This window comes from Sander vitreus, chromosome 11 (assembly GCF_031162955.1).
Source record: "Sander vitreus isolate 19-12246 chromosome 11, sanVit1, whole genome shotgun sequence".
Taxonomy (NCBI): domain Eukaryota; kingdom Metazoa; phylum Chordata; class Actinopteri; order Perciformes; family Percidae; genus Sander; species Sander vitreus.
The window spans coordinates 32,170,518-32,186,298 of record NC_135865.1 but is presented as its reverse complement, the minus strand read 5'-3'; the positions used below and the strand labels follow the sequence as shown (position 1 = coordinate 32,186,298).

Genomic DNA, 15,781 nt, shown 5'->3' with positions numbered 1-15,781 from the left:
GTAGTTCCAACATCCTTTTCACAAAAAAAATCTGCTGTTATAGTTCCAAGAAATTCCACAATCTTACCTTTTAGCTGTAGCTCCAACGTCCTTCCACAACAGCTTTGTCTTGTCACCTGTAGTTTCAGGGCACTTCCACGACTCCATTTGGATTGTAGTTCCAGCATCTTTTCCCAAAATTCTGCCAATTCCCACAACAACTCCACCATGTAAGCTGTAGTTCCATCGACCATCTATACGTTTGCTATTTGGGCTGTAGTTCCAAAATCTGCCATCATATCCAAGTCTTCTTTTTTAGTTGTAATCCAATGGTCCTTCCACAAGAACTCCGCCATCACAGCTCATCCCAGTGCACTTACACAACTCTGACATCCTAGTTGTAGTTCCAACAAATTCTTACAACACTTTTATTTTAGCTACAACAACCTACCCCAATCATTTTAACATTTGATCACTCACAAGTCTGCCATCTGAACTATGGTCCCAACCAATTCCACATCAATTCTGCCGTCGTTGCTGTAATTTCAACAGTTTCACAACTTACGCATTTTCTCAGCAGCCTCGACTGAACTACCAACAACTTTTCACAGCAACTTAGCTGTAGTTCAAATCATCTTTAACAGCAACGCCACCATTTTAAGTGTAGTTTAGACAAATATTTATAACTAAAACCCAGCTGTAGTCCCAACAACCTCCCACAAAAACACACATTTTGCCCACACATGTAGCTTTCTCAGACGTAATTCCATAGACTTCCCAAAATTACGATCCCATCTTATCTTTTCAAAATATTCCGCCATGTAGACTTTAGTCACGCAGTTCTGCCATCTTGTCTGTAGTTCCAACATCTTCCCCTTTTACAAAAACTTCCATAACAGCCCGCCATCTTAGCTGTGGGGCTTTTGCTACTGCAGAGGGCAACAACACACAAATGTTACAGGTTTCAGCTTTAAGATTTCGTCATGGATTATTTTCCCGTGTATGCCTCTTTAACAGTTTCCTGATCTTTCTGTAGACCCACCATCTTTTGTCAGAGTACCTCAGCCCGTTGAAGGGCTGAAGGGTAAGGACGTGAGTCTGTACTGCGAGATGAGCGGTACAGCTCCGTTCCAGATCACCTGGTTCAAAGACAGGAAACCTCTGATGGAGAGCAGGAAGTTTAAGATGGTGAGCGAGGGCAGCTCGGCTACGCTGCATATCATTGGGATAGAGCCCTCGGATGCCGGCGAATACGAGTGTAAAGTGTCAAACAGTGTAGGAAGTGACACCTGCCAGACATCAGTTAAACTCAGAGGTCAGTAGAAATTGCGATAGTCTCAAATTAAAATCATAACTATTAGATAAGTATTGTCACCTTGCTGACTTTGAGTTTTTCTCCTCCCCTCAGAGCCGCCGTCGTTTGTGAAGAAACTGTCAAACATGACAGTGATACTGGGAGAGGAGGTGACCCTTGTAGCCACTGTTAAAGGCTCTGAACCCATTACTGTGTCCTGGGTTCAAGACAAGGATCACATTCTCAGGGACGGTGACAACAGGAAAATCACCTTTGAGAACAACATGGTCGCTCTTAAAGTCTTTAAGGCTGATGCAACCACGGCAGGCAAATACACCTGCCAACTCAGAAACGATGCTGGGAGTGTGGAGTGTTTCGCTAACTTGACTGTTCTAGGTTTGTAATCATATAATTCTCTCTTTCTCATGCAGTTTTTTTCCGCATCCTTCCTCCTGCAGGTTTGATTAAGAACATGTTCTGCTTCTTCTCTGTTGCTTCCAGAACCCGCTAAGATAGTGGACAAGCCCGATGCTCTGAGCGTGACAGCCGGCGATATGGCTGCCCTGGAAGTCAAAGTGTGTGGAACCCCGGCGCTCATACCAAAGTGGTTCAAGGATGGCGTCGAGCTGGCCTCCGGGAGGAAATACAAAATCTCATTTTCTCAGATGATTTCCAGCCTGAATGTTCTCTCTGCGGAGAAAGTGGACTCTGGAGAATATACGTTTGAGGTTATGAATGAGGTCGGGAAGGACCTGAGTAAAATTAATCTCACTGTTTTAGGTTGGTGTCTTCTTCCTACTTGGAGTTTAATGACTAGGGCTGGGTACTGTTTAACATTCCTCAAGTTAGTGCCAATAAGATACCTGAGATTTGGTACCAATATCAAAATGACTGTCAATATCTTCTTTCTATCTATCTTTTGTATAGCTTACTTTGAGAAATATAAACATAGATTTCTACAAACGCTGGCAGTTCTAGAACATTTTGACTATTATGACTTGACTTGGCTGGGGCGCAACGCGATTTTAGGGGTGCCACATATAACAATAAACACAAAAATACTCATTAAGTGTAACAGAAGCCAAGTTCTCAAATGTTAAATATTACTTCAACTCAAGTAACTGCACAATAACTTATAGAAATAAATTAAACCAAAACCCATGGCATGAAAATGTCCCTTTATGAGGTTTTTTAACATTAATATGAGTCCCCCCAGCCTGCCTATGGCCCCCCAGTGGCTAGAAATGGTGATAGGTGTAAACCGAGCCCTGGGTATCCTGCTCTGCCTTTGAGGAAATGAAAGCTCAGATGGACCAATCAGGAATCTTCCCTTTATGACGTCATAAGGGGAAAGGTTACCTCCTCTTTCTCTGCTTTGCCCGCCCAGAGAATTTGGCCCCCCCATGAGAGAGAGAGAGGCATCATGGCTTTCAAACGAGCAAAGTGGCAGCTGGTCAAGCATCGCTGCACATTACGCTAGTTAACATAATACACTTAGCATCAGGTTACGTCAGCCTACCGTTAGCTAGCAGCTGGATTAAACACGGTTAAAATGCAGACAGCTAAACGGTCCTAACGTGTGGCTTAATAAGTTATTGTTGTCACATTACAAATACTGGTAAATCATAATCAGTTTAATAATAATCAATTTGACCATATGGCCTAAGCCAGTGGTTCTCAAGCTTTTTTTCAATAATGTACACACACACACTTTGAACAGTGTTTTTAAGCCATGTACCCCTTAACCAGCGTAAATCATTTTTTGTAGAAAATACAGTGATAGTCAGCGATAGATTTACTAAACAACAGCCTTGTACCTGGAAAACATTTAAATGATGATGGAAAAAGGAGACAAAACAAAATGTTAGAAAGAAGGAAGTAAAGCAAGAATAGGTCAAAAATAATAATAAAAACTTTGAAAAAGAAAGAAAGAAGGAAGGCAACACTAGGGCCAAACTTCGAAAAAAAGTGTCAAAAACTTAGAAAAAAAGACAGTAGAAGTAACTAAAGCCTCGTAACTGAAAAACATTTTGCAAAAAATCTTACGTAGTCCTCCAGAGTACCCCTAGGGGGACACGTACCCCCTGCAGTCCTCCAAAGTGCCTCTAGGGGGACACGTACCCCCTGCAGTCCTCTAAAGTACCTCTAGGGGGACACGTACCCCCTGCAGTCCTCCAGAGTACCCCTAGGGGGACATGTACCCCCTGCAGTCCTTCAAAGTACCCCTAGGGGGATACGTACCCACATGTTTGGGCACCAGCACTGTTTTAAAAGTATCGGTTGAGGACCGGTATTGGAAAAATCCAAACGATACCCAACCCTACTTATTATATCTACTACTAAATAGATCTGACCAGACATTTAATGTTAGTTTTCAGTAGTTGCCCATACCCAGCCCTATTAATGACAGCACATTTACACCTATTTAGTCCCGATGCTCCACTAACTCCTTGTTTTCCTCCCTAACAGATAAGATCGTACCGCCAACTTTCTCCAGGAAGTTGAAGGATTGCAACACAATCTTTGGAACAGCTGGAGAGATGGAGTGCAAAGTGTCAGGCTCCCCACCTTTCACCATCTCCTGGTACCACGATGGGGAGGAGATACAGAGCGGACCCAATTATGAGATTTCATTCATCAACAACAACTGCACACTCAAAGTGTCCACGCTGAAGCTGTCCGACTCCGGAGTGTATAAATGTAAAGCTGTCAACAAGGCAGGATACAGTGAAACCACGGCCTCCTTGGTTGTCAAAGGTCAGGAACTATTTGGAATTTTTTTGTGTTTAAAGGGGTGATAGAATGATTATATAGGGTATTTCACGCTCTTCCTTAAGGTCTCCTAATAGGGTATGTCAACTGAAAATGGGGAAAGAGGGGAGAGGCTGCTCCTCAGTCACAGAACAGAAGAGGGAGGAGATGGCCACAAGAGAGAAATACCTTCGCGTGTTTGCGACTGGACAATACTGGCATCTTTTCTAAAGAAAATCGCCCCTCTCTCTCTGCTTTCTCCTCATGTGCAGCAGCACACGGGCAGGCAGTTAGAATGGGAGAGGGGACAGGGTGCTCTGTAGCTGCCAGTCCCAGTGAGTGCTGTTGGCCATGTTGCTGGGACCGGCAGCTTGCGGTGCTCTGTACCCAGTGCACAGTCACCTTTTCTGGGGTAACTACACCACCAACTACCGCTGACCTGATGGAGCTCCATCACCTGCAGCTCGCGATGAAATGTGAAAAGTGTCAGCATTCCCTGTACAGCCTGGAACACGGCATTTACGGCCGTGTTTCATTTTCAATATCCTTGGAAAAACTTCCAAACTTTCTTCTTGGTAATTCCTGTGGAAGTGCACAGAGCAGCGCGCAGCCAAACTAAATCATATGTGTGAGATCTACATTCAGAAGCCCAGCTGGTCTCAGACCAGTGGTCTGGATGTACATTTTGGGGCGTGACAAAGGTACAGACCAGAGCCAATTAAGGTGCAGCCACCGAGTTGACGTCAACTATTAGCTTAATGCTAGACTTAGCATGGGAGTTAGATAAAAGATGGCACCATGTTTGATGAGTTACTGTCTGCTTCTACCCAGAGCCTCCATCGTTCGTGGTGCCGCTGCAGCCGGTGGACGCCATGCCCGGCTCCAACGTGACTTTCTCCGCCATGGTGAAAGGCAGCGCCCCCCTCAAGCTGAAGTGGTTCAGAGGAACCAAGGAGATCCTGGCGGGACGGGACTGTAACTTCTCCCTGAAGGATAACCAAGTTCTTCTGGAGCTGTTCAGCGTGGACAGATCTCACGCCGGAGAGTACACCTGTCAGATCATCAACGACGCAGGAAGGGAAAGCTGCCCCGTTATTCTCACCGTCAAAGGTCTGTTGGTCCTCCGTTATGTAATCATTCAGAAGTAAAATGTTGCTGTGTTGCTTGCTAACCACAACACAGACTTTGCTTTTTTCTTCATTTTTGTTGTAGTTTTCTGCAACGTTTTTGTCCGTTTGTGTAGCTTTTTTTTCAACACTTTTGTCGCCTGTTTTTCGACATTTTTGTAGTTTGTTCGTTTGCCGTTTTTGTAGTTTTTTCCAGTGTTTTGTTGCTTTTAAAAAAAAAAAAATTGTCGTTTTTTTATCTAATTTTTTATCGCTTTTTTATTGCTGTTTTAGATGTTTTCGTTGCCTTTTTTGTGTGTGTTTGTGTGTGTGTCGTTGTGTAACTTCTGTAACTTGTGTGTCTGTGTGTCTGTCTGTGTGTGTGTGTGTGTCTGTGTGTGTGTTTGTGTGTGTGTCGTGTATTTTCTCGTGTGTGTGTCTGTGTCTGTGTGTCTGTCTGTGTGTGTGTGTGTGTCTGTGTGTGTGTTTGTGTGTGTGTTTGTATCTTGTGTGTGTCTGTGTGTGTGTTTGTATCTTGTGTCTGTGTGTGTGTTTGTGTGTGTGTGTGTGTGTGTGTGTGTGTCTCTCTTTTTTCAACAGTTTGTCGCCTTTCTTTAAGCCCACACTGTTGTGACAAACTCTTGTGTGTGTTTGTCTTCTGATACGTTTCGTTGTGGAATAAACCCTGTGTGTGTGTGTGTGCTTGTGTCGCTCAGAGCCGGCGGCCTTCTCCAAGAAGCTGAAGGACGTGTCGGTGGAGAAGGGCAAACCGTTGACGCTGGAGTGCCTGTACACCGGGACTCCTAAAATCACAGTCAGCTGGTACAAAGACGGCCAGCAGATCTTCGCTTCCTACAAACACAACATCACCACGACGGAGAGCTCCTGCATCCTCGAGTGTCTGAGCACCGACGACAAAGACGCCGCTGGGAAATACTCCTGCCAAGTTTCCAACGATGCAGGAAAGGACTCGTGTGACGCAAACGTGTCCATCCTCGGTCAGTGCAACCTTTTTTATGTGTCATTTTGGAGAGATGGTACTGTTGTTATGGATACCTTTTGGAGCAACACATTCTCACTCCCATCTGGTAAAATACGGACGCTTGGTCAGGTGTCTTTGTCGTTGTTATTGACGCTAAAAGTCTCCTTTAGCGTCATATAACACGCTTTAACTAAACACGCTTGGTCGGCACTATTTGACGCAGTTATGTTAAGGATAAGGTCTGTGACAAGTCGGACAGTTGGGTTTAGGAAAAGGTAGTAGGTGGGCTTACGCTTCCGTGACTCGCAGTAATAGGCTAACGGGACAGACGGTTGGGTTAAGAAAAAGGTTGTGGGTGGGCTTACGTTTCTGTAACACACGGGAATAACGTGACGGTTAAAGACACACACGGGACCTGATCCCCGGTCTCCTGGGTGAAAGTCCTGTGTTTGACCCATCCTCCATCCCGACCAACCTCCCTACATGGAGTTTCCCCCTTACAACCTACGCTCTAAACCCCGTGTAGCTGCTGCTCTCCCCGGTACGTTCTACAAACACGCTGAAGGACGCCTTTTTTAGTTACTTCACGCGCTGACAGCCACTGTCCAAACGTCCATATTTTACGAGTTCGGAGGGAGAACGGGTTGTTTGGAGAGATGGTACTGTATTTATGGATACCTTTTGGAGCGATGTTTTTGTTTTGTTCGATGCTTTAGGCACTTTTTTTCAACGTTTTTGTCACTTTTTTGACAATTTCATTGCTTTTTTTCTATGACGGCTTAGGATTTTTGTTACCGACTTTTTTTGGGGGTGTTAAGAGGCCCAAACTGAGTGAGAAGACTATATGAGACAGGCAATAATACAGTCAAAATACGTGACTTTTTCTCTTAAGTAAAAGCATGCCAATAATCTCTACATGTCTGTCTCTGGATATGATTTCCTTTTTCCAGTCTGGCCTTTAGAGAAGTTGAGTTTGAACCCCCTGGTTTAGTTTTGATGCTCACATAGATTTAACATTGATTCAGCTCAGGTGCTGAACGTAAACCTTATAATGGTAGGAAACCCCTGTGTTATTATAAAGTGTTTTGTGCTGTTTGTGACCGCAGAACCGCCATACTTCGTGGAGTCCCTGGAGCCCATGGAGGTGACGTCCGGAGATGGCGTGTGTCTGAAGTGTCAGGTGGCGGGCACGCCGGAGATCAAGGTGGCGTGGTTCAAGGCAGACGGGAAGATCCGGTCCAGCCCCACATGCAAGCTGGAGTACACCAAGGGCGTGGCCTGTCTGAAGCTCAGCAAAGCCACCAAGGCCGACATCGGAGAGTACACCTGCAGGGCCGAGAACCAGATAGGCTCCGCCTCCTCCACCTGCAGACTCAACGTGGCAGGTAAACAACCTGCACATTCACATCGGTGGCCTTTAAAAGGTCACTTCATCTCCTAGGTTATTTTTCACTCGTTAAAGGACAGTTCCAGCGTAAAATGTACCTAGGGGTTAATAACATGTGTGTACCGAGTCGACCGTTCTCTGGGATATGTTTTCATGCTAATTGAATGCGTCGCTAGCTTTCGGGGCACATGGTAAATCACTATTTCTACACCACTAAAAAGGCTCAAAATAGCATCACACTTCAACGGTAGCATAATGAGGGTCCCTACATGCAAACCGAAGCATTGAGAACTTTGTAAGTGTACAGACAGTTTATTGAAAAGATTATAAAGACAGTAGCGTTTGTGTTTACATTCGGTCGCCGTCTTAGAAAACAGTCATGAGCAGTTGAATCACGAACGCTGAGTCTGTAGTTACATTTTTCGAGCGGTGCTCGTCTGGCTACGGCGTAGGGTCCGGCGTACACGCAGAGGGATCTGCGGGGGTACGCCGTCGATTCGACGCACAACCATAAAAAGGCCTTTAGCATCGCTAACGTTAGCCTTAGCCAACTCCTTCACCACTAACGGAGCGAGCTGGAAAATCAAACTGTTCCCCGAACCCCGTGGGGAGGAGGGCCACAACATCACGGCCACCAACACACCTCAGCAAAGACTGTTCTTGCTCTGGCTTTAACTTCTGGATATTTGGCAGCGTTGCCACAACGGACCGAATGGCTTCGCTCCATCTTTCTCCGCCGCCATTAGAGAACTACAACTCAAACTAGCGCACGACCCCAACGTCATCGTTCTCAGCCACTCCCTCTGTTCGCTGATTGGACCGCCAAAGATTTGGCCGGAGAAAACCCAAGAATGTACCGCGAACCCGGACAGAGTACTGAAGGGAAATGAAAATTGAGCAGAAGTACGTAGGAGGGCGGAGCCAGGCTAGGCCAGAAGTAGGAACAGCTGCTAAATGTCTTTGAGCTGTATAACACAGTTAGAACACAGTTATGTCAAACCTCTGGTTACTATGACTACCTTTTCCTCCGTCTCTCCCTCCAGAGGCCAAAACGCCGCCATCCTTCCCGAAGAAGATCACCAGCCTGCAGCAGACAGAGGGCCAGCCGGTGCGCTTCGAGTGCCGCGTGGCCGGCTCCTCGCCCGTCGACGTGTCATGGCTGAAAGACGGCAAGCCGCTGCGGTCGGGAGACGACTTCTCCATGCTGTACGACGACAACACGGCCGTGCTGCAGATCGCCCGCGGCGAAATGAGGCATTCTGGGGAATACACCTGCGTGGCCACCAACAGCGTGGGCTCGGCTTCCTGCAGAGCCAAACTCACCCTGCAAGGTGTGTGTGTGTGTGTGTGTTTGTGTGTTTGTTTGTGTAAGTGTCTTTCTGTATATTCTTGTGTGTGTGTGTGTATGTCTGTTTGTGTCTTTCTGTATATTTGTGTGTGTATGTCTGTTTGTGTAAGTGTATTTGTGTATCTTCTTGTGTGTGTGTGTGTTTGTGTGTGTGTGTGTGTGTGTGTGTGTCTGTTTGTCTGTGTGTCTTTCTGTATATTTGTGTGTGTGTGAGTGTGTGTGTGTTTGTGTATCTTCTTGTGTGTGTGTGTGTTTGTGTGTCTTTCTGTGTCTTTCTGTGTGTGTGTGTGTGTGTCTGTTTGTCTTTCTGTATATTTGTGTGTGTGTGAGTGTGTGTGTCTGTGTTTGTGTATCTTCTTGTGTGTATGTGTGTGTGTGTGTGTGTGTCTTTGTGTATCTTCTTGTGCGTGTGTGTGTGTCTGTGTGTATCTTCTCGTGTGTGTGTGTGTGTGTCTTTGTGTATCTTCTCGTGTGTGTGTGTGTGTGCGCGTGTGTGTATCTTTGTGTATCTTCTCGTGTGTGTGTGTGTGTGTGTATGTTGGATTCTGGTCTGAAAGGGTTTTATGTTGACATGTTAACTTTATATTTGTACCCTTTATGTACATATTATGTTATGTTATGTGTCAGCACTATGAAGGTGTTTATTTTAAATATGTGATCCTATAATGGATGAGACGCGTAAATAAACAATTCATTCATCCTGCAGGACGTTCAGGAAATTAACAGGTTCTTCTGTTTAGTTTGAAGATTTTCTCAACCTCCTCCGGCCTGTGAGCCTGTTCTTTACGTCCCAAAATCACCTTCACAGGGCTTTTGGTTTCCCACTGAAAAGCAGAAAGAGTGATGTTGATATCACACATAGAATTAACAACACAGAGCAGTTATTACAGAAACAGAGAGAAGTAAAAGATGGAAAGGTTTAGGGCTGCAACTAACGATTATTATTATTAATCCAGAAGACAATCCACAGATTAATCGACAAGAAATAAATGCAGACAAACTTGTAACAACTATGATCCAAACACTATAGGATCTAAAGGATCTAAAGGATTACAACCCCCACAATAATCCTTTTTGGGCTTTTCCAAAGTCTTGTCTCTTTTTTCAACGTTTTTGTCGCTTTTTTCGGAGGTTATTGTTGTTTTTTTGTCAGGTTGTTTTGGACTTTTTTTTTTGTTTTTTCTCTACGTTTTTGGCGCTTTTCCCAATGTTTTTTGTGCCTTTTGACATTTGAGTTTTTTTATCGACATTTTTTTTGTTGTTAATGTCTTTGTCTCTTTTCTTAATCCATGCAGACCTGTCCTGGGACCTCCCTTGGTAGTTGGAGATCTCCCCCCCCAATGTTGAACCCAAAGTTATGCCCTTGCCCAAGGCTCATGGGTATTGTAGTATTTAGAGCCGTCCGTCACAAACACAAGAAAGAATAGCTTTATTTAAGAAACATTAAATACTTAGTCATCTGCATATGGTTTGAACCCACACGGGGCAGCGAGCCTGAGGTTGAGAAACTCTGTTTGTAATAAAACTCTTGTGATGGTAAATCCAAAGATCTTCTGTCAGACAGTCCGACTGTTGAAATGTTTCCCTGTAAAGATGTGTTGTCCCATCTTCCTCCCGCTATTTTCACGGCTTCTGCAGAACCAAGATACCCGCCGGCCTTTGACAGGAAGTTGTCGCCACAGGAAGTGACAGTGGGCGACAGCATTGAGCTCGAGTGTCACATGACCGGCTCTGCCCCCATTAAAGTCACGTGGTCGAAAGACCACAAAGACATTCGCACTGGGGGGAATTATAAGATGAGCTGCGTGGACAACACGCCCCACCTGTCCATTCTGAAGGCCGATAAAGCCGACACGGGGAGATACTTCTGCCATGCCTCTAACGACATGGGGAAGGATTCTTGTTCCTCTGACATCACGGTCAAAGGTATTTTAACCCAGGCCACACCCACCTAACCCTGGCCCTCTCTTCTTTAACACTCTGCCCTCTTCTGTTGCTATTCGATCTTGCTGCCTGCACGATCCGATATGCGCAAGCACATAAATACGTAGTAGAAAACGTGATGGTTTCCCTACACTATTTGTATCACGCATGCGTCGAAACACTTGACAGCCAGGCGGCACAACTGGCGGCATATTTTTGTAGGCTACATTTAATGTTATTCATTATGCAGTTTGTTTTGTACAGATATTTAAATGAAGTACTTATTGTCACTGATCCAAAACCGCACATCGACGTCAGTGTACTACGCCTTGGCGACATTGTTATTTTTGTGACATGTAGTGTTAGCCTGGAAAACCCTGACAAACTTCTGGGAAATTTGAGATTTGCTCTGCAAGTCCATCTGGCCAAGAGCCCATTCAAGCCCATTTCCAATTTCTCCAAATCGAGGCACCAATCATAACCGTTGAAGCGGGCTTGAAACAATGACGATTGCGCAGCGATGGCAAACAGCTTTTTGTTTACATTCAACATAACGGGCACCGAAGCGCAGCAGCTCGTTGATGCCGCTGTCGCTGCTACGTCACCCAGATCGTTGGTCTGATTGGTTGAAGGACTATCCAATTGCGCCCAGAGGCATTTGAGCGGAGTCTGTTGGTGACGCTCCCTTTGGAAATGGGCTGTGAATGAAGCTTAGTTACAACTGAGAGTGGGTCTGGTGTCAACCAGGCTAATGTAGTGTGGGGATATTGTGATGTTTTTAAATGTAGCTTACGCTATGCATTACGAGGTGTTTACGTGGTTGCCAATCCAAAATAATAAAGGAGTTGTTACACGTTACATGAACATACACCATTTTGGTTACATATGGAATGAAGTCTGAGATTTTTCTGTCACTGCAAACTTTCAGTTTCCTCCACAGTTTTCCTCCACACTCATGAAATTCCCGTGGTGCAAAAGTGCGCAAGTGTGGAACAGATCGTGCAATGTCGTAATAGGATTATCATCTAAGCATGTGCATGTCGGATCGTGCAGGCAGCATAGATCGTGTACCCACAGATATTTTAACCCGGGCCCTCTCTTCTTTAACACTCTGCCCCCTTTCATAGGGCGTTTCTTTTCTTTCCTTTTGCGGAGGAACAGACTTCCTCTCCTCACCGGCCGCTTTCTTCCCTTGTTCTTCCTTTTAGAGCGTAAAAACCCTCCTGTGTTCACCAAAAAGCCCTCGGAGCACATGGAGGACACAGAGGGCAAACTGGTGAAGATGGAGAGCCGAGTCAGCGGCTCGCAGCCCATCGCTGTGAGCTGGTTCAAAGATGACGCGGAGATCAGCAGCTCCGACCGATACGACGTCAGCTTCAAGAGCAACGTGGCTGTGCTGTGCATCAAGAGCAGCCGGGTGGCAGACAGCGGCCGGTACTCGTGCCGCGCCGCCAACGAAGCCGGGGAGACTTCCTGTGAAGTCATGGTGGGAATCTCAGGTGGGTTCACACCAAGCGCCATCTCTTGGGCTTATAAAAGTGCAGCTAAGCAAACGCGGAAGCACTTTAAACCTGCGTTCTTTTTAATTTCCAGCAGGGGGCGACTCACCGCCGTTTTCTTCTCTTGTTCTTTCTTGTTTCTTTCTCTTATTTGTTTACAAGATAGTTTTCGTAATATCTTCATCTTTATGAGATAATGATAGTAGTTAATAGTTCAGAGTCGTCTGTTGTTATATTTGCTGTTTTAAAGTTGTGTGGAAGATTCTAATGATCAGTCCCTCCAGGATTTCGCGGTCTTTTTTTGAGATTGTTGCGGCCCAAAATGACTGATTTCACGGGAGCTTTTGTAAAAGTTGCGACGTCTTTTGTATTTTTTGTCGCAATGAAGTTGCGGGAGACAGTGATAGTATAGTTCTATAGTTGTATAGTTCTTTAGAAATAAAAGGGAAACTTGTTTTGGGGAGAATAAAACTACTCTGGGCTGAGTTTTCCTAGGAACCAAAAAGGCTCAGGATGCTGCAAATGTTGGTATAATATGAAAATGGCTGGTGGATCAAATTTGAACATATGTGTCAGTGGCTTGTTGATCTTTACATTGTTAGTTCATTTCCTATCCTGGGCTTGGACACACATTCATACGGTTTAATAAAGTACTTATTGGACTTTAACTTATCACTGCACTTACAATAACGAGCGTAGCTCTCCTCAATTTAGGTCATCATGTACGTCTCATCTCGGGTTTTTCCTGCATCCGCTGTGTGTGTTTGTGTGTGTGTGTGTGTGTGTGTGTGTGTGTGTGTGTGTGTGTGTGTGTGTGTGTGTGTATGTGTATGTGTGTGTGTGTGTGTGTGTGATTGTGTGTGTGTGTGTGTGTGTGTCAGTCGCGCAGCAGCCCCGCCCGCCGCAGAGAGCCGACAGGATTGAAACAGCGGCAGCTTTCAGCGACTTCAGAGTGAAAAATCGTTACAGCGTACATTTATGTTAAAATGTCTACAGGTTGGCAGGACGGTCTGAAATGTTCTGCACGGTCTTTTGCTGCACGTTTTATTGGTAAATGTGAGATGTTCGAGTCACACACGTCTCGTCTTCATATCAGAAACAAGGAAATTAATTTGGCGACGTACGTGTGTTACGTCATCCTGTTCTCACTCCCGCTTAGTCAGTGGCTCTCAGAGTCACATACTGACGTAAAGTCTGGCACGTGGGACTGCTGGGATTGGTTGAAGTTCGCGGCAAACTCCGGTTATTGGTCAAATTTTCGGAAAAGTTGCAGTGATTTGTCAAAAGACTGCGAGTCACACCGAATTCACGATGATTGGTTGAATTTGCGCGAATTGTTGCGATCGCGACATCGCAAAATCCTGGAGGGACTGAATGATGTTTTATATGTTTTAGTATTTGCTTCCTGGACTATATTATTTCTTAAACAAGCCCAGTTGATTTTCCTGAGCTCTGACTCCAGAACAGTCTGCAGAAATAAAACGCGCCTCGTCTCTCCGGCAGAGTCCAAGAAGCCTCCGGTGTTCGACGTCCCTCTGAAGCCGCTGACGGTTAATGAGGGGGACAAGCTGAGTCTGCGGTGTCACGTGTGTGGCTCCCCGCCTCTGAAGATCCAGTGGATGAAGGACCGGAAGGATCTGACGGCGGCCGGCAGCACCAGGATCAGCTTTTCTGACGGGACGGCCTGTCTGGAGATCAGCGCGGCCTCACGCCACGACGCTGGGGATTACCTCTGCAAGGCCACCAATGATGCCGGCAGCGAGTTCTGCAAGGCCAAAGTCACCGTCCAAGGTACCAAAAACTGTGAAAAGATACAGATCTTTTTGTGCACTTAGACCAGTGGTCGATGTATACGTTGTGTTGGTTTATAATAGGTCTTCTGTTGCTTTCACATCTACCTTGTTTGGTCCTTTTGAACCAGCGGTGTCAAACTTTACTAAGGGCCACACTGAAAAATTAGAATCACATCAAGGGCCAGACATGTAGAGTTTATTGCTTTTATGTCATCGAAAAAGTCAAATATATGCGACTGTATTATTGCATGTCTCCTATAGTCTTCTCACTGATAGTTTGGTTGACAAAAATGTCGAAGAAAATGCCAAAAAAGCGTAAAAAATGTCAGAAAAAACAGCAACAACTTTGTAAAAAAGTGACAAAAACTAGGCGGGCCAACATTTATTGTGAACCAAAATATATATAAGGAATATATATGGGGCTGGATCAAAATTTGGGGGGCGCCTGGTTTGGCCCAAGGGCCTTGAGTTTGACACGTGTGGTTTCAACGAACCCTGGAGAGTTTGGTCTGATAGTCTCGCATGTCCAGACCTCCACAGCGCTGCGGAGGAAGGTCTGTCTAGTCCACACACCATTCCTGGATGAGAGAAAAACGTGCTCTGGTTTATTGGCATTTCTTTAAACCAATCACAATCATCGTGGGCGGGGCTAAGCTCCGGACGGAGCCACGGTGCCTCTGCTAAATAGTCTCAGGAAGGAACTGGTTTTGGGGGAATATGTGTACGTTCAAAAGTAGTTTTAGTCGTGCAACAGAAAACTCAGATTGGACAGATAGTCTAGCTAGCTGTCTGGATTTACCTGCAGAGATCTGAGGAGCAGTTAACCATAGTCCTCACACATCAGCCGGAGGTTAGAACGCCAACACAAAGACAGAGGAAGGGGACGGACATGTGTTGCTTCATTATTTCTGAAACCAGAAGTGTTGGCGAGTTTCGGAGTTTCAGTCCAATACACAAGCGACCGTCTCGACCGCGTGACGTGTGTTTACAGTGTTTGGTGCAGTGTGAAAGTAAACTGGACCCAATGAAATATTTGCAATATTTGAGTCCACCAACCTAATTTACAGGTGTGAAAGCACCCTGAGATGTTACAAGTTAAATCCTTTTCTGCTGTCATATATCAAACAGCTCCACCTGGTGGATGCTGTAAGTCATTACATGTTTTTGGTGAGCAGAGTGGTGATGTTGCACCGTGTTGTTGTTTTGTTGTTTCAGAGAAACCCGGAGCCGCTCCGGCTCCAGCTGAAACTCCAGCGGCCGCTCCGACCAAGAAACTGGAAAACCTGTTCTTCGTCGAGGAACCCAGAACTACACATGTCACCGAGAGTGAGACACACAACACACAACACTTTCACTTTCACACAAAAATGGATCATAAAGTGTCTATATGTCTTTTAAATGAAACTACTATACAGGAAACAACGTAATAACTGTCAGTGAGCATGTTGGTAGTTTGGTTTTGAGAGTTTCTGTTTTTTTATTTCTTGTTTCCCGTCCCCTGCATCCTCTGATAACAGCTGACAGTAGATTAACGTTTTCACAGCGCTGTGCTGGCTCCAAAAACTGAAGAAACAACAACAGTCCCAAAACAAAAGCTCTCGCCTGTGACTCCCACAATCCTACGCCGTGTGGTCAGCGGCACATACGCTCCGCTAAGGCCTCCTGCACACTGGCTGTATGGCGTGAGCGTGGCGTGTCAGCAGTGTGTAAGCTGTAACC

General features: G+C 45.5%; 1 protein-coding gene across 1 annotated transcript in view; it reads left to right on the top strand.

Moving 5' to 3' along the window:
• ttn.2 (titin, tandem duplicate 2) overlaps positions 1-15,781 on the top strand; it is a 323,953-nt gene that overhangs the window by 94,300 nt on the left and 213,872 nt on the right. Inside the window, exons 58-69 of the mRNA XM_078262434.1 lie at positions 1,016-1,294; positions 1,388-1,669; positions 1,775-2,053; positions 3,743-4,030; positions 4,856-5,134; positions 5,847-6,128; positions 7,219-7,497; positions 8,543-8,830; positions 10,486-10,773; positions 11,979-12,269; positions 13,773-14,060; positions 15,278-15,388. Coding sequence (XP_078118560.1) covers positions 1,016-1,294; positions 1,388-1,669; positions 1,775-2,053; positions 3,743-4,030; positions 4,856-5,134; positions 5,847-6,128; positions 7,219-7,497; positions 8,543-8,830; positions 10,486-10,773; positions 11,979-12,269; positions 13,773-14,060; positions 15,278-15,388 — 3,234 coding nt within the window. The remainder of the gene's footprint in view (positions 1-1,015; positions 1,295-1,387; positions 1,670-1,774; positions 2,054-3,742; positions 4,031-4,855; positions 5,135-5,846; positions 6,129-7,218; positions 7,498-8,542; positions 8,831-10,485; positions 10,774-11,978; positions 12,270-13,772; positions 14,061-15,277; positions 15,389-15,781) is intronic.